This window comes from Pseudorca crassidens, chromosome 6 (genome assembly GCF_039906515.1).
Source record: "Pseudorca crassidens isolate mPseCra1 chromosome 6, mPseCra1.hap1, whole genome shotgun sequence".
In the NCBI taxonomy this organism is placed as follows: Eukaryota; Metazoa; Chordata; class Mammalia; order Artiodactyla; family Delphinidae; genus Pseudorca; species Pseudorca crassidens.
The window spans coordinates 127,638,808-127,665,319 of NC_090301.1; the positions used below are offsets into that span (position 1 = coordinate 127,638,808).

General features: G+C 42.4%; 1 protein-coding gene across 5 annotated transcripts in view; it reads right to left on the minus strand.

Annotated features, from left to right (window-relative positions):
• OCA2 (OCA2 melanosomal transmembrane protein) overlaps positions 1-26,512 on the minus strand; it is a 257,209-nt gene that overhangs the window by 86,526 nt on the left and 144,171 nt on the right. For all 5 annotated transcript variants that reach the window (XM_067739915.1, XM_067739910.1, XM_067739912.1 and 2 more), the window contains 3 exons: positions 21,009-21,156; positions 18,513-18,570; positions 15,780-15,888 (listed from right to left, as the gene is read on the minus strand). In XM_067739915.1, the coding sequence (XP_067596016.1) occupies positions 15,780-15,888; positions 18,513-18,570; positions 21,009-21,156 (315 nt within the window). The remainder of the gene's footprint in view (positions 1-15,779; positions 15,889-18,512; positions 18,571-21,008; positions 21,157-26,512) is intronic.

Below are 26,512 nucleotides of genomic sequence, written 5' to 3' on the forward strand. Positions count from 1 at the left end.
CACCTTATCTTTGATAAAGGAGGCAAGAGTATACAATGGAGAAAAAACAGCCTCTTCAGTAATTGGTGCTGGGAAAACTGGACAGCTACATGTAAAACAATGAAATTAGAACACTCCATAACACCATACACAAAAACCTCACAATGGAGATGTAAGTCCAGACACTATAAAACTCTTAGAGGAAAACATAGGCAGAGCACTCTTTGACATAAATCACAGCAAGATCCTTTTTGACCCACCACCTAGAGAAATGGAAATAGAAACAAAAATAAACAAATGGGACCTAATGAAACTTAAAAGCTTTTGCACAAGCAAGGAAACCATAAACAAGACTAAAAGACCACCCTCAGAATGGGAGAAAATATTTGCAAATGAAGCAACTGACAAAGGATTAATCTCCAAAATATACAAGCAGCTCGTGCAGCTCAATATCAAAAACACAAGCAACCCAGCCCTAAAATGGGCAGAAGACCTAAACAGACATTTCTCCAAAAAGATATACAGAGTGCCAACAAACATATGAAAGCTCAACATGACTAATCATCAGAGAAATGCAAATCAAAACTACAGTGAGGGAGGCTTCCCTGGTGGCACAGTGGTTGAGAGTCTGCCTGCCAATACAGGGGACACGGGTTCGTGCCCCAGTCCAGGAAGATCCCACATGCCGCGGAGCGGCTGAGCCCGTGAGCCATGGCCACTGGGCCTGCGCATCCGGAGCCTGTGCTCCGCAACAGGATAGGCCACAAGAGTGAGAGGGCTGCGTACCACAAAAAAAAAAAAAAAAAAAAAACTACAGTGAGGTATCACCTCACACCGGTCAGAATAGCCATCATCAAAAAGTCTACAAACAATAAATGCTGGAGAGGGTGTGGAGAAAAGGGAACCCTCTTGCACTGTTGGTGGGAATATAAATGGATACAGCCACTATGGAGAACTGGGCACATTCCCTGAGAAAACCATAACTCAAAGAGAGTCATGTACCACAATGTTCAATGTAGCACTGTTTACAATTGCCAGGTTATGGAAGCAACCTAAGTGTCATCGACAGATGAATGGATAAAGAATATGTGGCACATATATACAATGGAATATTACTCATCATAAAATGAAATGAAACTGTTATTTGTAGTGAGGGGGATGGCCCTTGAGACTGTCATACAGAGTGAAATAAGTCAGAAAGAGAAAAAAAATACCGTATGCTACCACATATATATGTAATCTAAAAAAGAAAAAGGTTCTGAAGAACCAAGGGACAGAACAGGAATAAAGACACAGATGTAGAGAATGGACTTGAGGACACAGGGAAGGGGAAGTGAGTCGAAGTGAGAGTGGCATGGATATATATACACTACCAAATGTAAAATAGATAGTTAGTGGGAAGCAGCCGCATAGCACAGGGAGATCAGCTCTGTGCTTTGTGACCATCTAGAGGGGTGAGATAGGGAGGGTGGAAGGGAGATGCAAGAGGCATATGGGGATATATATATACGTATAGCTGATTCACTTTGTGATACAGAAGAAACTAACACACCATTTTAAAGCAATTATACTCCAATAAAGATGTTTAAAAATTAGATAAAATAGATAAAATGACAAACTTTATATGATATATATTTTTTACCACAATAAAAAAAAATAAGTAAGAAAGGTGTCCTGCTTGGGAAGTGCATTATCCTTTTGCAGAAGTGCTAGGACTTCATTCTGCAGACAGACAGAAACCACTGAAGTTTTCTAAGCAAAGTAGCTGGAATGCCTGATTTTTCCATGTGTGCAGCTTTGTCTGCCTGACTAGACTTTATCACTATGGTCTGAACTCTTCAGAGCATCTACCACAGAACTGAAGACAGATAGTTGCTTACCTAATCCATCACATCTGCTGGTTAATTACTTGATTTTTATTCTAAAGATTTCTTGATTGATCATCATGTCTTTTCTTTAAATTCTCAGTAAGGAAAATATTGCACCAATTGCCCTTTCTCTGAATGATGCTTTTCTACAAACATAAATGGCATCTCATTGTCTGCTCTGCTATATGGCAATAAGAATCTCTCAAACTCAGTAAAAACACAAGTTATTTTCCATCATCATAAGAGAAATACCAGTCAGGACAGGAAGACAGAAGCTCCTGTAAGACTCTGTTTTCCTTTATCATTTGTGGAGGCCTGAATTTCCTTCCAGCCAAAACTCCTGTCATAGTACTCATGAAGCCAACTTTATAATAGGTTCTGTATTCACAGAGTTTAATTGTGTCAGAAAAATTCCCTTCAATAACATGAAATTGAATGAAGTCTTCCTTGTCTCTGGCAAAACCTCACTTTCTCCCTTAACTTTAATCACACTGCCTGCAGAAACCAGTGGCACTAATCAAACTGCCTGTGCATAAGTACATCTGCTTGGGAATGCCTGGTGCCTTCACTGAGAAGTCCCAGCAGTACCTTCTAATGTGTCCCCCCAGGTCACTGCCAATAACATTCCATTCTATTCTCACTCAGTGCTGGCTCCTCAATGACACCCAGCCATAAAGGATGAAGTGGTATTTGTTTTATAGCATGCTGGAAGAAAAGGCTGCTGATAGGAACAATACAGTTCCCAGCTTCACTTTCTATTACAAATTCTAACAACCTGCCATTGAGACTCTTCTAAAAATTAAAATTTCGGTTGGGTGGAGATGGATAAAGATAAAAAGTAACATTTACCTGAGCTGTCTTTATCCTGTGGCACTCCTATCAACACCCTCTTGGGGCAATAATCTTTCATCAAGAGCTCTGCTATTCCTTAAAACAAAACCTATGATAGGTGGCTCTGTACTTTCTCACTCAAATCTCCAACAGGGCCAAGTTTCAATGCAAAACAAAGAGCTAAATAGGGCATTTTACCCCCATTCCTAAAGCCCTTGGCAATATGATTCAGAGGAAAGCAGAGCAAGGACTTCTACCATTTGTTAAGCAGCCTCCTTGGCAAGGAGGTCTGGTCACCTTGCAGCAACCCCTCCCATGAGGAAACTCTGAGGCTCCCAAGGTTTTCTTCAGGCTACACAGCTTGTTGGGGGCAAAACCAAGATTCAGCCCCCAGTCTGTGAGAGTGTTTTTCCATTGCACCAAGGTAGACTCCTCTTATGTGCTCAGTCTTCAAATGGGATGGTTTCACTACTTAAAAACATATCTGGTAACTCCACGTGTGAAACCTCTCCCCAAAAGTCGATCTGTCTCATGTGCTCAGAGATACAACTTGACTGTGTTCTATCTGAAACCTTGCAGTCTTTTTATACAGAACATATTGTACCTGGTCCTGCTCTGGACATTTTTCAGGTGCCTTTGTTTGTTTGTTTTTTTTGCGGTACGCAGGCCTCTCACCGCTTCGGCCCCTCCCGCTGCGGAGCACAGGCTCCAGACGCACAGACCCAGTGGCCATGGCTCACGGGCCCAGCCGCTCCGCGGCACGCGGGACCCTCCCGGACCGGGGCACGAACCCGCGTCCCCCACATCGGCAGGCGGACTCCCAACCACTGCGCCACCAGGGAAGCCCTTTCAGGTGCCTTTTATCAAAAGCAATACTGTCCTGATGAATCCACTACCTGAAGTTAAGATGAGATAACCTATATGTCTTAAGCCACACAGGATGCATCTCTGGAGAATATCTTAACAGTTACAAACCTCATATTCATCCTTCAAACAAGAAAAACTCATGAATGGCTTGTGCGTACTGGATGGAGTAGAAACTACCCTGCCTCTCTCCTTTGGTGAGGTATCTAATGTGTGTTGGCCATCGACTACCTAAAATAAGCCACATGAGATTTATCACAAATAAGACTTTCTGTTGCAAAGAAATACTGTGGGTGTCCAGGGGGTAGTTTTAAATCTACCACTGAACCTGTCATTCACCCAAGCATTGAGATTCCAGGGTACAAGCTTAAGCCTGCTCTTGGGGAGCTCCCAGTCCGCAGTTGGGTGGGCAAGTAGGACAGGCAGCATGGGATGAGTTAGATTTGAAGGTAACAATGAGCAGAGTCACCAAGGGGTTAAGTTCTACTAACCACACATAGGGCAACTGCCTGGGACCAAAAGGAGGGAGCATCTCATTACCTGTGCAATTACTATATTGTCTGCAAGGTGTCCTCTCATGAGAAAAGTCCTATTCTTTCTAGTTTCATTTTAAATCCAGCAAAAGCAAGGCCATTTTTCATCATCCTGTATTTTCCTGAGTTGTTTAGCAATCAGCATAAACTGTCCATTCACATCACACTCAATCTGGCACCAGGTGCTGTTTCTGAGACCTCTGCCTGTATGAGGTGATTCAGTCCTCACAACCTCCTTACAGGGAGCACTGAGACATGCTACAGGTGTCCACAAGCATCAAGCAACTGAGTACTGTAGTTTTGCTTTGAACCAGGGCAATCTGGCCTCCGATCTTCCCTAACTCTACTCGATCCAGGGATGTGGCTGCAAACACCCAGCAGCAGCTTTGACATCAAAGCTCAGAGGGAAGCTTATAGCTCCGTTTCAACACCTGGAAGCTCTGTGCTCTTCCAATCAGACTTAGGAAACACCATGATTACATCAAGTCAGTAGTTTTTAAATAATTGAGGTTGAAAAAAGATAATTAAAAAATAAGTGATATTATTTCTAAACATTTTGCTGCAACTAAAGCTTTCCACCAATACTGATGGGAGAATGTAGGTGGACAGGAACCTGCTGAGTTGCCCATCCCTCTCCATTCTCCTCCACCCCCTCCCACTCTCTGCCTGTGTGGACCACATCAAGAGGTTCTCATACCCAGGATTCCAGCTGTGCTCTGCAAGGGGAGGCCCAGCAGGAGATGGAGTCTGGGTACAAGGGCTCACAGCATTCATTATTTTGGACCCCTCCCTACAGGGTCCTTTCACTGAAGGTCACACAGCTCTTGTCAAGGTGGCCTTGTCGTTACATCCTTCTAGTTCTTAGAAAGAACTCTCTCTCTCTCTCTCTCTCTCTCTCTCTCTCACACACACACACACACACACACACACACTGGCTCTGGGATACCACTCTACCCCTTGTGGATTCCTCCATCTTGCCCAATAGTAAATTCATTCAAATTACCAAGTTTGAGTATGTCATCTGTTTTCTTGCGGAAGCCTGAATGATACAGTAAATATATTCATTAAATCATTTAATAAACATTTTAATTGAACTATGGCATATACACAGAAAAGTGCATTGATTTTAAATAAACCATATAGCTCAGTTACAAAGGAAACTCAACCATGCAACCTCCTCCAAGGGCAAGAAACAGGACATTATCAACAAAAGCTGAATTAGATCTCCTTCCATTCCTTACACTCTCCCTTCAACCACTGACTCCTAACACCATAAAGTAGATTTGCCCGTTTCTGAGTCTTCATGCCTGGAATCATATACTATGTATTATATGAGTTTCAATCAGACTTCTCTTTTGCTCAACATGTTTGTGAGATTCAGTCACATCGTTACAGTTTAAGGAATACATTTATTTTTATTTCTGTATAGTATTCCACTGTATGATTATCACACAATTTATCAGTTCTAGAGTTGATAGATATGGAATGGCTTCCAGATGGGGGTTACTATAAATAATGCTGTTATGAGCATTATAAGACATGTCTTTTGGTGTGCAGACATACACATTTCTGTTGGGAATATAACTAAGAACAAACTTTCTGGGCTATAGATATGCATTGTCCTAAACTTTGGTAATACTACCAAATCATTTTCAAAAGTCTGTACAAATTTACAATCTTATCAGCAGTGTATGACACTTCCTGTTGCTCTATATTCTCTAATATTTGGTGTTGTCAGCCTTTAATTTTAGCCATTTAGGTGTGGATATAGCAGTATCTTGTTGTGGTTCAGATTCACATTTTACTGGTGACTTATAAGGTTAAGCACCTTTTCATATGCTTATTGGTAATTTCAGCCTTTATTTATTTATTTATTTATTTTTTGCGGTACGCGGGCCTCTCACTGCTGTGGCCTCTCCCGTTGCGGAGCACAGGCTCCGGACGCGCAGGCTCAGCGGCCATGGCTCACGGGCCCAGCCGCTCCACGGCACGTGGGATCTTCCTGGACCGGGGCACGAACCCGTGTCCCCTGCATCGGCAGGCAGACTCTCAACCACTGCGCCACCAGGGAAGCCCAATTTCAGTCATTTTAATATCTTCTTTTGTGAAGAGTCTATTCAGGATTCCTGTCCATTTTGTATCTTTCACTTAATTTATAGGTATTTTTAATATTTTAGTTATATTTTCCTTTTAAATTGATTGGTCATGTTTTCCATGTGGCCCTGTTATCCTGGTCATAATTTCTGGGTTAGGAAAGGAAATTAACCCAACCTGGGTCAATGAAACTCTTCTCCAAGGAATTTGGGATTCAAAATAGTCATTTCTCTTTGTGTGGCTGAAATTGAGATCCTATAAATTGGGAAACTAATGAGACCATCTCTATTCTGCCATGAGCAGGAAAAAGACAAGAAAATGGTCCATGGAGAAGCACGAGGCAATTAGAAGAGAACAAAATGTGTCTGGGGGACAGCAGTATGCCCTCTGTCTGGATGCCTTTCTACTTCCTAAGTCTGCTCTCCCCGCTCCACTCCAACCCCTCTCTCACAGAGCCCACTGTCCCTTGGAGTCTGCGGGTTAGTCCAGTATCATTCTAATAATCCCCTATTTTGCTTGATATCAAGTAGATTGTTTTACTGGTAGCTAAAAATACTTTAACAAAGACAATAAAATTTCTCAACAAAGGACACCAAAGGACACTGACAACACCAGTTTCCTTGAAACCATATCAAGGAAATAATTACAGAAATATCTCCAGAACTGAAATCTAATCAAACTCATTGTGAGAGAACCTAGGGGGACGTTCTGAGCTAATTATCAAAGAAGGAGACCTAGAAAATTGTTAATCAAGGTTTTAAATTTTAAAGACAAAGATAACATTTTGAATCCAGCTTGCTGATTCCTATAGTTTTCATAATCAGTTATCCACGATTCTAAAATCCTAAAGTTTGGAAAAGCAAATTTTTTATGTCAAAATTCAACAAAACCTGATTTGAACTGAAATGAGGCTATCTGTGGTCATAATTTGTCCCACCTTGTAGAAAATATTCAGGTTTCACTGTAGAATTACTAATGTTCGGAGGACAGGGTGCTGGGCCTGAACCTCTCGGGGTTGTTCCATCATATAAAATTGTGTGTGCACTTAATTGTCTTCATAAAATATAAACAAAAATATCTGAATTTTGAAACATATCTGGCACCAAGAATTTCATGTGGAGACTATGGACCTGTCTGTATGTAACAGCTTGAGCAATATGGAGTTAATTCCAGTGTACATTTTAGATAAAGATCCCTGCACATCGGGGAACTATCTCTTTGCCAGATGCATATGAATTGTGACCATGGCCCTTAGTCACTTTTCTTTCTTCACTGTTGTGCCACCTATTGCACTTGGGTCCTTCAGGGTTCTCCAGTCACTCACCAGAAGTTTATGGCAGTGGCCAGCTCTGTGTAAACATGTCCTCATACAGGTGCACCCTGACCAAATTTGTCTTTGAGCCCATGCACCCACAGCTGCTTCCCAGCTGGGGCTCCTCTGTTGCGTGGCCTTCATGCATTTATTAGCTGGATGCACCTGCAAGCTGGCATTCCATGGGAAAGAACTTGGACCAATGGATAAATGTTCCCTCTTTCTCCCTGCAACCCCATGGACAGTCCTGAGACACATCTCATGTTTCTTCTCAGACAATCCTACTGTATGGAGTGACCAGTGGCCCATAATGTAGCCAGATAGTGATTCAGCCTTGTTTTGACTCACTCCCTTCACCACCCTACTTCTCTGTCCCTTACTTCTCTTTCCTGGGATCATACTCTCCAATGAAGAACACTCACACAAGGCTTTGCTCTCTAGAGAACACAGGCTGAGTCAGCCACACATGATATTCTCACAATCATGAAATAAGTTGGAATCTATAAGAATCAATAAGAAGTTTGTTCATGCATTCCATATACCTATATATTGTATCTACTAATGTGTCAGGCATTAACACAAGGCACTGAGTAGAGACAAGCCTAGAAGACATGGACCATGCCCTTGAATCTAGCTGGGGAGGGGGATACCAGGGGACAGAGAGGTAAACAAATGATTATAAAGCGTGAGTTCTAGATTTAAGGCATAGTCTAATCATGCCAAATGCTGGTGAGGATGTAGAGTTGCTGGAGCTCCCATATACTACTGTGGAAGTGCAAAGTGCTACAGTCACTCTGAAAAGTGGTGCAGCAGCTTCTTTTAAAGCTAAACACACACTCACAATATGATCCAGCAGTCCCACTCTTTGGTAATTACCCAAGAGAAATAAAAACCTAAGTTCACTCAAAACCATGTACACAAATGTTTGGAGTAGCTCTACTCACAATCATCAAAAATTGGAAACAACCCAAATGTCCTTCAATGGGCCAATGGATAAACAAAATGTGGTATATCCATACCATGGAAGAATACTCAGCAACAAAAAGAATGAACTATTGATACCTGCAACAACTTGAATGAATCTGAGTGAGAGAAGTCAGTTCCAAAGGTTGTCTGATTCCATGTATATGACATTCTCCAAAAGACAAAACTATAGTGATGGAGAACCTATCAGGAGTCACCAGGATTAAGGCAGAGGGTGATACAAAAGAATAACACAAAGCAATTTTGGGAGGGGTGATGGAACTATTCTGTATTCTGATTATAGTGGCAGTTACATAAATATACATCTTTGTTAAAGTTCATAGAATTTTGAATTTGAAAAGAAAAATCAGTTTTGCTCTATGATAATTTAAAAAATAAAGTAAGAAGAAAAAAGAATGATAATCATTGCTGTGCTTAGGTTATGATGTTTAAATAAAGGAATGTATTATATGATGTCATGTTTTGTTACCTGACATGACATGGTGTTATATGACACCACATTGTATTATGTGATGTTACATTGTGTTACATGGTGCACCTTATATGACACCACCTTGTCATGTGGCATCACATTGTGTTATATGATGTCACATGTTACATGATGCATGTTGTGTAATGTGACATCACCTCATGTTATATGGCATTACATTGTATTATGCTCAACTTACCCAGTATGTCATATTCAAAACAGCACTTCACCAAAGACGAATGGTCATATCTCTATCTGCTGAAGCCCTGGGAAGATCTTGCATTAAATTTGCCCCTGTTCCCATTAAGAGAGTTACTGTAACTCCAAGGAAACTGTATTCCATTTAACATATATGCTAATCAAGCCTTTCTCTTAGTCAACCTAACTCTTTCCCATCACAGTGAATATGCAAATATACAGATTACGTGTTCTAGGATCCCCAGATAAAATCATTTGTACACAATCCTAACTGAAAACACGAGATTTGAAAGCAGAAACAAAATAAGCCTTTCAATCCCAGATGCAACAACACACAAAAAAAGATGTGACATCTTAGTAAAAAGTATAGACTTCTCAGGCTAAAATAAAAAGTTTCATGGTAATCAAGATTTTTTAAAGTCCATAGATATGGGAAAAGATGTGACTTTAACTTTTAAAAGTATTATCATTTCTACAAATACCACTGCCAAATGCTAACAAAATTGCATGCAAACTCCAGTATATTTCTTCAGTCTTTAAAACGTGTGACGTGTTCTTTTAAAGTAGAATCTCAAATAAAGTTAGAAACAAAACAACAAGGTCCTACTGTATAGCACAGGGAACTATATTCAATAAACCTCAATGGAAAAGAATATGAAAAAGAATGTATATATATGTATAACTGAGTCACTTTACTGTAGAGCAGTAAGTAACACAACATTGTAATTCAAATATACTTCAATTTTAAAAAGTTGTAAGCAGAACAATTGTAAGTATGATGGTGAAGTTTAAATACAATTTTATGACCTGTTTCTCATAAAGTAGCTGCCAGTGAAATATTACAGATTTGAAAGCTCCTGTAGCTGAGACAGTAACTTTCCTTCAAGCTTAATAACCTTTGCCAACATGGAGAAAAAATAAAGAAAACAAACAGAATATGTGGTGTGCTCCAAGGACAGAGAACAAGGTAACTCAAAGGGCCTATATTGCCAGAACAAAGAGTTACAGGACTCCCATCACTCTGTCACAATGCGACCATTGCAATGACCCAGAGCCCTCCCGAGCACCATGCCCTGTCCCTTTCCCATTCCATATAAGGAAAGACATTTGCCCTGTTTTCCTCTCGCTCAGCACACTGAAAGTATACATGCTCTGCCCAGTCAGAAGATGACTTATAGGTTCCCTGGCTGGCACATATATACAATGGAATATTACTCAGCCATAAAAAGAAATGAAATTGAGCTATTTGTAATGAGGTGGATAGACTTAGAGTCTGTCATACAGAGTGAAATAAGTCAGAAAGAAGAAGACAAATACCATATGCTAACACATATATATGGAATTTAAGAAAAAAAATGTCATGAAGAACCTAGGGGTAACACAGGAATAAAGACACAGACCTACTGGAGAACGGACTTGAGGATATGGGGAGAGGGAAGGGTCAGCTGTGACAAAGCAAGAGAGAGTGGCATGGACATATATACACTAACAAATGTAAGGTAGATAGCTAGTGGGAAGCAGCCACATGGCACAGGGATATCGGCTCGGTGCTTTGTGACCACCTAGAGGGGTGGGATAGGGAGGGTAGGAGGGAGGGAGACGCAAGAGGGAAGAGATATGGGAACATATGTATATGTATAACTGATTCACTTTGTTATAAGGCAGAAACTAACACACCATTGTAAAGCAATTATACCCCAATAAAGATGTTAAAAAAAAAAAAGAAAAAAAAACAGACAAGCAACCCATGCTCATTGTCGACTTTCCCTGACTACCGGCAAGCCAGTCCACTGTTCTTGCAGTGACCCTTCTCTTTAATAAACCCTATCTTCTTTACATTCTGCTTTGTGTATGGAAATTCTTTTCCAACCCACGCTCAGACCACGACATTTTGGTGGTCCATATAGGGATATCTCTTGGGGGGATCTCCTCCCCCACCTCCTTTCCTCCCCCACCTCCTCTCCTCATTTCTTGGGACCCTTTGTGAACAGGCAAGTTGCCATGGAAGCAACAGGGACTCTGGCCAGGGCCACACCCTGGTGTGTTCTGAAGGCTCCACGGCTCACTTCAACCCAATAACTGCCGCCCAGAATGGGTGAGGGTGCCTCTGTCTTCCTTCTGAGGACTAGGCCAATTGATATTGTGTGGGCATGGGTCAGGCATTTAAAAGCCATTAGGGCGCCTGCCACTTGAAGACTCCCGTGAAAGGATAAGGGAGTCATGGAACAGATCAGGTTGTTAGAGTGTCTACCCCCAGCAAGACAACTTCCATGCACTGTGAGGCACAAATTGGTTCAAGCAGAACACAGCCCCCTCCCCTTGGCTGCCGCCTTCCTAGCAGGACTACGAGGTGGATTCCTCAGCCTGTCTTCTATGTTACTTTCACCTTTTTCTCCATCCGGATTGACTTACAGGAGCTCAGGCTGCATCTGAGCCATCCCAGGAGTGCCTTTTCACATTTCAGGGAATCGCCAAATGGTGAGTCACCCGGTGGGTCCTGGGAATCTCTCTCTCTTTCTTTCTTTGCTCGAGTTGCACGGTGCCTTAGTCGCACTGTTTGTGCCTCAGTCACATGGTTTGTACCTTAGTCACATGCTCAGGGGTCACCGCTCATGGTCAGACACAACTGTTGGGACTGTCGGCCTATTTTGTGCATTAATCACATGGAGAGATCACTGCGACAATGAGGATGGCTTTCTGTCAGCCGGTGACTCTCAGTACCCCCATTCTACGGCATATAGGCTAAGAATGGGCTCTGCTACGTCTCGGGGGCCTCCCTTAGACTCACCCCTCGGCTGTAACCTCAGGAACTGGAAAAATATTTGACCCTGAAAGTCACAAAAAGAAGAGGCTCATTTTGTTTTGTAACACAGCTTGGCCCCAGTATAAACTGGGGGACCAAGAAAAATGGCCTCTTAATGGCATACTAAATTATAACACGATCCTCCAACTTGATCTCTTTTGCCAGAAACAAGGAAAGGACTCAGAGGTTCCTTATGTCCAGACCTTTATAGCCCTTACTTAGAATCCCAATCTGAGGGACTCATGCCGCATGTGTCTTTCTGTTGCTGCCTTACCCCCCTGACCCCCTCTGTCTCTCTCTCCATCAGATCTCCTAGACGATCCTCTACTTGACCTTTCCTGTCCTCCACCCCATCAACCCCCTTTGCTTCAGCACCCACCCCACCTCAACCCACAGCTGCCCAACAGCCACTCCCTTATCAGGGCGAAAGCCCCCCTCCCATCCCCACATAAGATCGAGGACTGCCCAACACCAGGAAACAGATTCTAATATGCTTCCCTTAAGGGAAGTAGCAACTGGATACATGGGCACTATTAGAGTCCATGTTCCCTTTCCCATGTCTGACATTTCCCAAATTCAAAACAAGTTAGGTTCCTTCAGTCTGGATCCCACCACTTTTATTAAGGAATTTCAGGCCCTCACTATAGCCTCTGACCTGACCTGGCAAGACATTCATGTAATCCTGACCGCTTGTACTCATGAAGAAAAAAACAGGATATGGGCATTAGCCCAAGCTTGGGCAGATGAGGCACAGCTCTGTTTCCAAAACCTGGATGGACGGGGACCACTTTTGGGCTGGCTAAATGACTCTTTGTAACTATACCCTCAATTTTAATCAGACTAGCCTGGAGTGGAATCCCTGGTCAGAGGAAAATAAATATGATGTACATGAAGCTAATTTCACTTTGTGTTGGGGAAATTCAAGGAAAAATGAGACTAAGAAATATATTAATGAAGACCATATCCCCATAAACAGCTCGGCCCTCAGAACTAAATACATGGGGATCGGCGTGACCACCGGACACTTAGTTTAACCTCCTGGCAAGATTCTCCTCCAAAATATAATATAATTCAGCTAATATTCAGAAATTTGTTATGCCAATTCCCCCCGTCACACTCATAATAAGTCAGAGTCTGGATTCTCCCCTTTATGTATAGATGATTACTTCCTCAGAGTTTGGCCTTCCCAATTTAATCCTAGGCCATGGGACCCCAGTCTATTTCCAGAGGAAAACTCCCAAAAGGTCAGGGCCTGGCTCTGGGGACCCACAACAGGGGTATCTTTGAGGGGCACTGGATTTTCATTTCTATGTGGTAACGGGGTCTATCTGGATCTTCCCACACTTTGAAGGGAGCTCCCGCACAATTAGTGCTGTGGTCCCAGAGGCGACCATTACAAAGGATTTAGCTTCCTCAGGAGGCATTCCCAACCTTGGGTCCTTCCTTGAGGAGGCCTTAAGACCTGTCTGGGAGAGACAAAATAAACCACTGACTGGACATGCTTACAATAAACCAATTCTTGATAGGCCCAACATAATACATAGTGTCTTTAGAGAGCTTTTTTGGTTTGCAGGCATACCCCTCTTACAGAGGCGTGTTCTCAATCTCACCATCATGGACCAGGAATCTTGGAAGGCTACAGTAGCAGCCATTGAGGAACAGCAGTCAGCCCTAGGCTCTCTGGCCGAGGTGGTTTTACAAAATAGGAGGGTCCTTAATGTTATAACAGCTGAGGCAGGGAGTGTCTGTGCCCTACTAAATTAGATATGCTGCTTAATACCTCCAGCCAGATTGAAGAAAACCTTCAGCTTCTAAAGAACAACATCAAATTAATAGAAGATTTAAAAGAGAGAGCAGAACAGGGCCCCAGCTGGCTTTCTAGCCTCCTCTCCTCTGTGGGGATCCAGATATGGACATGGCTATTGCCCTTGTTGAGACCATTAATCCTGATAGCCTTTCTTTTGTTGTTTGGCCCCTGCATTATTAACACATGATCTAAGTTCATCTCCCAACAGGTTCAAAAGATTCACTTCCAGATGGTGCTACAACAAGAGTACCAGCCAGCTGGCACATGAACTACATTGGAACAAGCCTTCTTATCATTCCCTGGACTCTCGTCTCCCTCCATGAACACACCCTGACAGAGCAGGCATCAGGAACCCAGGGCCCCTACGATGCCCCCAACCAGCAGGAAGCAGCCAGAGAGATTGTCGGCCATTCTCCTTACAAAAAGGGTTCCCAAACACCTGAGAAGGAGCTAGGCAGGTCGGTAGACATGAGCAGGGATCCAATAGGGCCAAAGAATTGGCCCTTTAAATAAAGAGAGGGGGAAATGTGGTGTGCTCCAAGGACAAAGAACAAGGTAAACTCAAAGGGCAAATATTGCCAGAACAAAGAGTTACAGGACTCCCATCACTCTGTCACAATGCGACCATTGCAATGACCCAGAGGCCTCCCAAGCACCATGCCCTGTCCCTTTCCCATTCCATATAAGGAAAGACTTTCCCCTGTTTTTCTCTCGCTCAGCACACTGAAAGTATACGTACTCTGCCCAGTCAGCAGATGACTTACAGGTTCCCTGGCTATAAAAACAGACAAGCAACCCATGCTCATTGTCGACTTTCCCTGACTACCAGGAAGTCAGTCCACTGTTCTTGCAGTGACCCTTCTCTTTAATAAACCCTATCTCCCTTACATTCTGCCTTGTGTCTGGAAATTCTTTTCCAACCCGTGCTCGGACCACAACAAAATAATCTGTGAACACCCAAAAGAATTATCTAATGGAACCCACCTGCCCACAAAATACCAATTTTGTTGTACTTGTTTAATCTTTAGAGATATAAAGATTCCTAGTGGTAGCCAAGAACTAAAGGAGCAATGCTGTGGTTTGAAAAACTAAGCCTGCCCATGTTATGTCTGTTTTACACAGTTAAGAAGCTTTGCTTTCTACAGAAGTTATATTCTTCAAATGTTGCAGTAAGTCAAATTTTTATAAAAACATATTAGCAGAACTCATTTTTGAAGGAAAACCATAGGTAAAGATTTTGTTTAAAGAAAATGCTCCTTGACACTTCCTCAAATTTAACTTTATATCTATACTTTCATGTGAGGTGGGTTTTGGAAGTGGTTTTATTTTGTTTTAAATAATGACACCAATAGAGATAACTATTAAATCAACTAGAAAGATCTAAGTAACATGAAAATGTTGATGGAGAGTAGAAGAATGCCAGGTAAACACGATATCTGGTGAACTCATTCTACAAGATGGCCATGTGTCAGGTGGGGATGGGCCACGCAACCTAGACCTTGGGAAAGTACAAAGTGAGAGCCGTAAAACTGTGAAAGCAAGAGAAGAGAAATCTATGTGAGCAGGTGGGAGAATGGAGTTCTGTTGCATAGGGAAAATGGATGCACCATTGGGTAAGGAGAAGGACCAGCATAGACTTCTTGTAATTCTCTGGCCCCTTCACTAATGTCTCTCATCTAATCGTCAGGTCGGGTTGCACAAACTGCAGGACTGTGGCCTTGATGATATGACCTCTTATCTCTTCTAGAGGTGTTTCTCAGGTAACAGTTTGAAGATCTGATTATTAAGTATGATAGAGATGATGCTATCCACCCTTTTCTCTATCCCTTCTAATGTTAAACCTGGAGGGGCTGAGGACCCATGGCACTGAGATGTATCTCTCTCTCGCCCTCTCTGTCCTCCTCTCCCTCTCCTCCAGAAAACTATCCCTCTCAGCCCTCACCAGCATCTGGGAACAAGCTTTGAAACATTCCCTTCCAGACTGTGATGTCACTTGAAAAGCCCATCAACAAAAGCTACCCCAAAAATTAGACTCACCAATATCAAGATGAACACCAGGGACAAGCGAATTGAGAAAGAACATGACGATAACAAATCCCAACACTGTCAGGCATTTGGCGAGCAGAATCCTGTCTGATATCCTGTGCTGTGAGAGAGGAAGACACAACTCATTTACTCAGTGTAATCTGATTTCTGCAATGTGTCCACAATCCTACGTGATTTGAATCACTACAAATTTCTCCTTATGATGAAAAATATAGCAACTTGAACTTGAAAGATAAGATCATGTGTTACAAGGAAAACTGTACAGATTTAAGATTAGATCATTCAAAATCTTGAAATCAAAATCTATGAAAAATAAACATAAAAAATATAGTACAATCCTTTTTTTTTTTTTTTTTTTTTTTGCGGTACACGGGCCTCTCACTGCTGTGGCCTCTCCTGTTGTGGAGCACAGGCTCCAGATATGCAGGCTCAGCAGCCATGGCTCACGGGCCCAGCTGCTCCACAGCATGTGGGATCTTCCCGGACTGGGGCAAGAACCTGCGTCCCCTGCATCGGCAGGCAGACTCTCAACCACTGCGCCACCAGGGAAGCCCAGTACAATCCTTTTAAATGACACCAGACTAAATGCATTTTCAATATGACACAGAGATGCTAAGCTGTTCCCAGCCCCACTGCCAGCATCAGATAAAATAAAGCCATTGTGAAGCCTACACATTAACCTCCAGGGACCTGGCCCTTCAAGACACATGCATTTCCACGGGTACTGTGTGTTAATAGCCTTTTAGTTTAACTTTCCCTCTATTATGCAAATCTCTGCTCATGTGGTACTGAGCTTAAAATGTTCTTGCAATAACAGGACTTCTGCTGAATGCACTCAGCAGTCCCCTAGTCACCAGATGACACATATGGGATCCTGCCCCAGGCATTCAGGGGGTGAGGGGAGGTACTCTGCAGCACCTTCCTTAACCTTGGAGTTGCAGACCTCCTTCCAGTGGGCCTGAGCCACAGGGCAAGATAGGGCAAGGTCCCCAAAAGGTGCTGTGCTGTGTGGGACTGGGGCAGGGAGTTAGGTCCCAAGAAGCACACACATCTAACTAGGCCCCTGTGTGAATCACACTCCACGGTGTGAACCAACAACTGCACTATGTCCTTTCCTCAGTGTGGTCCCACTAGCACCTCTGTCTGTTAGTCTATGCCTAGGATATCCAGGTCTAGATGTAAATATAGATAAGGCTATATAAATATAGATCCAGGTGTAGGTATGGGTAGATATAGACAGAGCTATGGGTAAGATATGGGTGTAGATAAAGATATAGATGTAGAGATAGATGTAGATATAGATAAGGGTATAGACAGGGGTATAGACATGGACATGGACATAGACACAGACATGAGTATGGGTGTATGTATAGATAGAGTTAGAGATAGGTATTCTCTCTTGATTTCTCTGGTCACACAGTTAAAGCTGCTGCCATAAAAACCACAAGCATATCCCTCTGTGTCACAATGACTCTGGCAGCAGTCCCTGGCCCCCTGCTCACAGGCCATGCTTTGGGAGCTCCTGTTTTCCTTCCCCACCCACTGCCAAGGCTTGGCCAGCCCCCACTCATCTTCCCCTTCCCCCACCAAGGAAGCCAATTTTGCTAGATAAGTCTGTGATGGAGAATCAGGAAGAAAGGGGCATGGTATCTCCCTGGGTCAGGTTAACCACAGAAACTGGGTATTACCATGGTCGACTCCAGGATTGGAAATGGAGGGAGCAGGGAGGTCAAAGAATATTCCAGTGTCGCTCGGCTGGTATAAGATGATCAAAGTTTGTACTCTGTTATTTTGGGGTGCCTGTCAAATTTTATCCTTTGGTTATCTGAGGTCATCAAAGTGAGAAGTCTGAGAAACAATGCAGGGGTAGTGCCCAGCTCCCCAGTCCTTGTCCACCAGGTATACAGAGAGGTACACAGTCTCACCCCTAACTTGCAGCCAGAACTACTAGAAAAGGTGGGCAGGGTCCGTTTAAGCCTGAAGCCAGAGAAATGTCATAGCCACACCCGTCTTCCCTAACCCTGACCATCTGAGTGGGACAGATGCTGGGAGGACAGACTCAAAGAACATGTTATCTACCAGGTCCCAATGTCTAAATTTCCTTTAGCGAAGGACAAAATGTTCCTATCATAATTAGAGAGTGGGTATTCAACCTCTCCCTAGGAAAGAAACTACCTGGATTTGAAATTTCATGAAGATATAAATGACTTCCAGCAGATCTTGAGCTGGGAGAGGGGCATTATGTGTCCTCAGGGGGGCTGAGAAATTCCACCTAGGTGGGAAAGTGAGCAAAAGAGCCCAAAATGAGCTTTGCCTCCCAACGTCAGAGCCGTACAACAGAAGACATACACCCCATCTCTGCCCCAAAAGGTGTTCCATCTCAAGCAGCACGCCTCCCTTGTCTTGGCCTCCATCTCCTCACCCACACAATGGGAACCACAGACTTGCCTTTCAGGGTAAGGGGGAGCTGAGAGCCGGCCAACCACAGAAAGTGCTGCCCTATTTTAAAGGAACATAATAAGTTTACCTTTTAAATTCCTGGACAAAATAAGCCTACCATGTCTGGAAAATTATCTTTCCCATTAATTCCTGGAAATAACTTATGTCTTGTGTACAACTACAGGAATAAAAGAAAGATGACTTTCAGTTGCAACTTCACATGAAGTAAGGAAAAGGAATCTACTCTGTTCTTCAAGGAATCCCTGAGAAAAGAAACCACAATACCTTTCTTTGTAGCTCCTGGATATTGGTCTCCCAATTTTTATCTTCCTGTGAGATCTGTCTAAAAGAGAAAAGGGCAGACATCATTTTCCTGGTGGCATCGAGCGGTGAGGCCAGCAAGGTGGCATTCAGCAGTGGCACACAGCATGGTCCCCTGGCCTGGACGCCGTCCACAGTGTGACGCCAGGTGTGGCCACAGAATGGGGCAGGCCTCGTGGTGTAAGGAGCCTGGTAGAACTGGGTTCATGAATTGGAAAAGATGCTCATTCTAGATTCACAAGGAAAAGTAATACATGAAATGACCGGACTGTTCAATGAGGCACGTGCGAGCATAGCACAGGAAACGTCAGAACACTGGCCAGAATGTCAACAGGGGAATGAGACTGTAAGCCACCTTGGTTTTCCTCTTTTTACTTACTAATTTTCTGAATCTTTTTTCAGAATGAGGATGTGTTATATTTATAATTTAAATAAAGGAAAAAACAGTAAAAGAAATGCCACTTGCTTTAGTGGTGATTTTTATCAATTGGAAATCTACTTTGAAGCACTTATGTCTGCTTCCTTCCCCCTCTGGTCATGGTATCCGCCCATCTCTATTTCCATTTGTCACCTCTATTTGTTCCAACTTGCCGTTCTTTTTTAACCTTTCCTATCAACTCATCTTTTCTTTTCTGCTTTATTTCCTCCCTCACCAGTTAGGAAAAAGAAGCTGTGTGGTGGAGAATTTAGTCTTCATGAGCACTCACGTGTCATAGTGTCAGTGGAGGTCGACCACACAGCCAGTACAGACCCTAAAGGAAATCACAGCAGACCCAACTGAATGGTTCTAATGACAATTTTTTTAAAAAAAAATGTAGAAACAGGACCTGAAGAGTTAGCACATGCCTTAGATCACCCTCATTCCTATCTGCTTCCAGTGACTGTGTGGCCTTACAAAGCCACTGCCCTCTCTGGGCCTCAGTTTCCCTTGGATTTGAAATTTCATGAAGATATAAATGACTTCCAGCAGATCTTGAGCTGGGAGAGGGGCATTATCAAAACAGGATGAGTTGATGGAAACTTGGTGAATTCTTCACACTTTAACCCTGAGATACACTGACTGTGTCTTAACATCCATACCAGATGGAACACGTTGAAACTTGAAGGCCAGTAGATTAAATACATTCAGGGCAATTTACTCTTGCATCTTTAATTTACAAAGTTTTTCCTTTTAAGATCCATGCCTGTTGTTGAAGTTGGTCACTCTGTCCCCAGCCTGCAACTCAGGGCCTTCCAGTAGCCTGGGGGTACCAGGTCCTGCTTCTCCAGCGTCACAGGATACAGGTAGGTCCTGAGATGAGATGGAGCTGAGGATGCTGAGACAGTGCTTCACACTGGGCTACATCTCTAGACAGAGTGAGTCTCTACATACTCGCCTGTGGCCTTCTCCCCGCACTCTCAGACCAGGCTACAGCCACACTAGACAGCCCTCAGTGGTTGGCACTGGCACTGTGCCCAGCTCCTGTCCTCAGTCTGCTTGCCTGCTCTCTGAGAACACAGGGCTGGTCTCAGCAAACTGCAATATGTAAGATCATTCTCACTACCTTCACAAGGACTCACATTTCCCCTTGCCGTGACAGACTTCTCATCTCCACCCAGTTCTCAACCCTACTGCAGGAATGCTTCCACATCCCTGAGGAGTGAGCAGGCTCTCGCTCTTTCTGTCAGTACTTCCAGCGTAAAGACAGGTTGGAACTCAGCACCTCATCAGAGTGGGGAGGAAAAACTCAGCACCTCACTGTTACTGTTAGGTCTCAGCTTTGATTAAAAACAAACTCAAGGGACTTCTCTGGTGGTCCAGTGGTTAAGATTCTGTGCTTCCAATGCAGGGGGCCCTGGTTCAATCCCTAGTCAGGGAACTAATTTCCCACATGCTGTAAGGTGGCCAAAAAAAAAACCTCCAAGAAATGAATTGAGCAGGAATTAGGTATTCTTTGAGTTCCTGGAAAATCAACTACTGGGAGAATATTTTGTTAGATTAGTTTGTTATATATATATTTTTTTTAATTTTTATTATGCAATGTGTTAGGTGTGAAGTGTGACAGGCAGTAGTTGAGTGTGAACTCAATTCCTGGCATCACTCTTTCCTAGATGCAAAACCCTGGGCAAGTTTCTCAAATTCTCTGAGCCTCAGTTTTCTCATCCTTAAGCTGGGGCTAATATCAGCACACATTCCAGAGAGCTAAGTGAGAGTTATATAAAATGCTGCATCATAACAGGTTTAGCACAGTGTATGGCACCCAAAACTTACTTAGTAGCATGCAGCTAGTGTTACTCTTTTGCAGTACCGTGGGGTACTCTTCACAATCACTTTAGCTCACATTTTGCACATGACATTTGGACACTCTTAGGGTGGTCATAAATAGGTTGTTGATACAATCCAACCATTGAGTATAACTGGTAAAGATAAGAACCACTGCTGTAAACCAAGAGTGGTCTGAGCAGGGCCTGGCTTGATACCTTTGGAAGCTGTGCAGCCTTCGGGCCAGCAAGCGCTCCAGTGTCAGCACCTTCCCCAGGAGTAGACCTCGAACCGCTGTCTCCTCACGGCTGGCTGGGCTGATGCGCTGTGCAGTAAGGCGCCAGACATGGATCTCATGCTTCAGTTCTGCAGGAAAGGAAAGCCAAGGCTTCATTCTCCTGCAATCTCAGACATCAGCACCTACTCCCCTCAGCACCCTCCAAGAAGAGAAAACACACACCTGTGATGCAGATCTCCAAGGACCAAACCAAAGCAGTGGCTTCTTAGCGTTCATGTTATTATGAGAGAACCAGAAGACAAAGCTGACTTTTAAAAATTACAGTAGATGCAAAGATAATTTCAACTCTTTGGGTGAAGAATAAATTCTTGAATAGGCGTATGAAAGTTAACACCCAACAAACTTTTTCCCTCCCAAGAAATTACTTTTTGGAGCCAGTAGTTCAGATCTCAGTTCAAAATCCAGACATCGCCCAATCTTTTAAACAGATCTAATACACATCAGAAATACAAGTGTAGTAGGTGGTGCCTGGTCTCCCCAGTAGGGCATTTGGTAATAGCAGGAGATGGGGAGAGCCCTCCCTCCTGACCAGGCCCCCAAGTTGAGCTTGTGTCTATGAAAGAACACAAAGGAGAGAAATGTAGACAACTTTATGCACTTCTGAAATTAAAAGAATGAGGCAAATTTTCACCCATCAGTGAATTTAAACCTCTTCTGACAGAGAAGAGAAAAATGAATTGCCAATTCATTGGCTCCTAAAATACTAGAATATCTTATGAAATTTTACTTTTAACCTCTAGTTTACTGTTAAAGATACTACATAAATTTCTCAAAATATCCACTAAAAGAATATAAGGAAGCACAGTATTTTCATGAATCACCTCTCATGTACAATGCACTATACTGCATATCTTAAAAATTCAAGATGAAATTAAAAGAACACACACTTTCAAGCAGGATTAGATCAGTTGACACTAGCTCAGAGCAGAGTCAAGGCAGGGCAATTCTCCCAAGACCTGTGAAGCAGTGCACAAGCCTGGGCTCAATGACAAGGAAAATGCCACCATGGTTTTCTCTAAAGGGTCAGCCTTTCAAAGATGAAAAGTTTTTAGAATGAAGATAAGTAAAGTACTTCCATTCAGTACATATTGATTCTTTGTAGCTTGCTAAAACAGAAGAAACTTGGGTATAACCTGAAAGCCTCTGCAGAGAAACAGATCCATAATTCCCTCAATAAACATAATTCACACCTCCATAATTCACACCTCATTAAACAACCTGTGAGGTTATGATAATATAAAAAGGAGGAAGAGGAGGAGGAAGAGGATAAAAACATATGAATTAGGTTTCTGAAATGCTGAACACACACACACACACACACAAATGCTGCACTGGGACAGGAATGGGGGGACAAGGTGGTGCAGCAGCTTCAGAGAAGGTGCAGAGAGTGCCATTATTTCACCCAATGTTCTGAACTTCGTTATGTAGTGGATATCGTTCAAAGCCCATCCCTAAAGTATCAGAGACTTTCTAGCCATTCTTTCAAGCCATATTAGTGACTGCCACTCTCTCAAGCAGCTGACCAACTTTGAATAGCTACGCAGGAGCATTGCTCAGCTCAGCTCCCGGGCCAGCCTGTGGGAGCCTCTCCACCTCTGTGTTTGGAGAAGCAGAAACTGAATCTGGCCTTCCAGGTCCCCAGGGCTCCTTTCCGCAGGTATCTTCTCCAGCGTCACCTTCAGCCCCTCACGCACCCCCAGAGCCTTGCTGCCTTCTAGCCCATCAAATCAAACAGGACAGGCTACTCTCCTCAGATCAACCCATGGGTTAATGCTCAAGTAGTGCACTTTCATTTTTCTAGTTGTGGACAAAATAAATGTATCACCGATCATGGGAAATTTTGGTTGAGAGCGATTTTGTCCAAGAGAAGGGAGTCCACTGCCTGCACCCAGAGCTCAGTTTAGCCAAGCATCCACTCCTCGGCTCCCAAGCTTCCTCTGTACCTCCTCTGCCATTTCCCCACCCTGTCTCTGCTGAGCTCTAAGACTGTGAACCCAATCAGCTACCTGATATTGCCCTCTGAACCTCGTGCTACAAGATTCACAGATAAACATTCCATCTTCCCCCACAGAACTCTCTCTTCCCTCACTGTCTTAGTTCTTATATGACATCATTAATCTTCCAGGTACATGAACCTGAAATATCATTTTGGTCTTATCAATGTCATTCTCCTCTACATTTCTGCACTGAACATATAATAGATGCCAGACACCATGCTAGATGTTAAAGGAGAAGAATAAATTGACAAGTTATAAGATAGGCCTCCAACAAGCTAGACAGAGAAATAAGATACATCATAAATGAACATGAGCTAAGGCAGTACTAGGCCACAAGAGCAGTTCAGGATATGATGGTGTGGGTCTTGCAGGATCCACCACTTCCTGACTCAGGTCACCAGCTTATCCAGGCTTCATCTCCTCACATTTACCTAATTCTGATTGCTGCTCCTCAGTAACCTTTGACTGAAGCCACTTCCTGACAACCCAACCCTGGTTAATCATAAAACACTGTTTGCCCTATCTATCTATTTATCTATCTATCATCTATAGAAACTATCTATATATCTATTTATCTATCTATAGATAAATACAGTTAGATATATGGAAACAAGGAATCTATGTTCCTATTTACCTATCTTCTACCTATCTAGGCTGATCCACCTAAGAAAACAGATGATAGATAGATAGATAGATAGATAGATAGATAGGTTCATTCTTTCAAATAGCCCATTGTTCCCCATGACCTGCAAAGATCTTTAGGGAAGACTCAAGATCCTCAAATGGTGAGTGCCATTGTGAGCTCTGATCCCACTGTATAAGTTTTAGCTCTTACTTTGCCTGACTAGCCCTGACCAGGACACATCATCAGATGTCTCATCTCTACCTCTCTGATTACCACCAGCCCCTATCTTTCCAAGCTTCTCAACCACCCTCTCGTGGCATTACTTGTGGTTGCCGTATACATGTTACAAGCAGGCAAAGACATTACCATGTGGGATGTGTTCTCTCACAGGAGGTGGTGGCTGCCAGGAGCCTAGAGGAGGGTCACCTGGCTCTAATTCAGGAGTCTCAGGGGAAGACACCTAGGCCAGGAGTTGAGAAATAGAATTATACTACTATAAGATTCTTATCCTTTATGTTAAGTGGTATAATATCACTTGAAGTTAGTGATATAATTATAACTAAAATCACAATTAGAAAATGTGACATGATGATACACTTAAATTCAACCATATCACTAATCAAGTTAAATATCAATGATCTAAACATATCAATTAAAAGATTATTAGATTGGATAAAAAAGCAAGACCCAACTATAAGCTATTTGCAAGAAATGCACTTTAACTTTAAAGACACAAAAAGGTTAAAAGTAAAAGGATGATAAAAATATACCACACTAACAGAAAGCTGGAATTGCTACATTAAGATCAAATTAGTTTTCAGAGCAAGAATATTACTATGGATAGGGAAGGGTACTTCATAATGATAAAGGTGTTAATTCTTCAAGAGGACATAATAACCCTAAATGTTTATGTACCCTAGTAACAAAATTTTGAAATATGTAAAGCAAAAAATCATAGAATTGCAAAGATAAATAGACAAATCCACAGCCTTAGTCAGAGATTTCTATATCCACCTCTCAATAATTGATAGACAAGTGGGCAGAAAATCAGCAAGAATATGAATGACCTGAATAACATTATCAGTCAACTTGACCTAATTGTTCATATTGACATAACTCCAACCAACAACAGCAGAATACATATTCTTTTCTAGTGCAAATAGAATATTTATGAGACTAGGCCACATTCTACCATAAAACAGGTTTCAATCAATTCAAAAGGATTCAAGTTTTACAAAATATATTCTCTGACCACTGTGAAATTAAATTTGGTAACTGCAAAAATCCCCAAATTTGGTGTAGGTAAATACATCTAAAATATCCAAGGATCAAAGAAGAAATCAAAATGGAAATCAGAAAGTAATTTGAATTGAAGGGAAGTAGAACAAAACATATCAAAATTGGTGGAAGACCACTACTTAGAAGGAAATTTAGAGCACTAAATACCTATACTAGAAAATAAGATATATATAAATGAATAACCTCAACCCTCGCATGAAGAAGCTAGTAAAAGAAGAATAAATAAATAAATCCAAAGTAAGCAGGAGAAAATAAATAATAAATATCAGAGTATAAATCATTAAAAAAGAAAAAATGTAGAAAAAAATCTATATAATCAAAAGCTGGTTGAGATCAGTAACATTGATAAACCTCTAGACAGACTAATCAGAAAAAAATTTAAGACATAAATCCAATATCAGGAATGAGAGAGGTTCCCTTACCAAAAATTCTATAGCCATTATGTAAGCCTCCCAGACTTCAAACAATACTACAAAGCTACAGTAATCAAAACAGCATGATATTGGCACAAAAACAGACATATAGATCAATGGAACAGAATAGAGAGCCCAGAAATAAGCCCAAACACCTATTGTCAGTTAATCTACAGCAAAAGAGGCAAGAATATACAACGGAGAAAAGACAGTCTCTTCAGCAAGTGGTGTTGGGAAAGCTGGACATCCTCATGTAAATCAATGAAATTAGAACACTCCTTCACATCATACACAGAAATACACTCAAAATGGTTTAAAGACCTAAATATAAGACATGACACCATAAACTGCTAGAAGAGAACATAGGTAAAACTTCTTGGACATAAATCATAGCAATATTTTCTTAAATCAGTTTACCAAGGAAAAGAAATAAAAGCAAAGATAAACAAATGGGACCTAACCAAACATAAAAGCTTTTGCACAGCAAAGGAAACTATCAACAAAATGAAAGACAACCTACAGAATGGGGGAAAATATTTGCAAATGATGCAACTGACAAGAGATATTAATCCAAAATATACAAACAGCTCATACAACCCAATATCAAACAAGCCAATCAAAAAATTGGCAGAAGCACCGCAGGCTTGCCCCGCACTTCGTACCCCTCCCTCCGCCTGGCCTGAGTGAGCCAGAGCCCCCGAATCAATGGCTTCTTTAACCACATCCTGTCTGAGTGAAGAACAGACGCCCTCCAGCGACCTACAGGCCGAGGCGGGGCCAAATCCAAAGCTAAACCCCAGGAGCTGTGCGAACAAAGAAGAGAAAGGGAAATCTCTCCCAGCAGCCTCAGGAGCAGTGGATTAAATCTCCACAATCAACTTGATGTACCCTGAATCTGTGGAATACATGAATAGGCAACGAATCATCCCAAATTGAGAAAGAGGACTTTGAGAGCAAGATTTATTACTTTTTCCCCTTTTCCCCTTTTTGTGAGTGTGTATGTGTATGCTTCTGTGTGAGATTTTGTCTGTATAGCTTTGCTTCCACCATTTGTCCTAGGGTTCTATCCGTCCGTTTTCTTTTTTTTTTT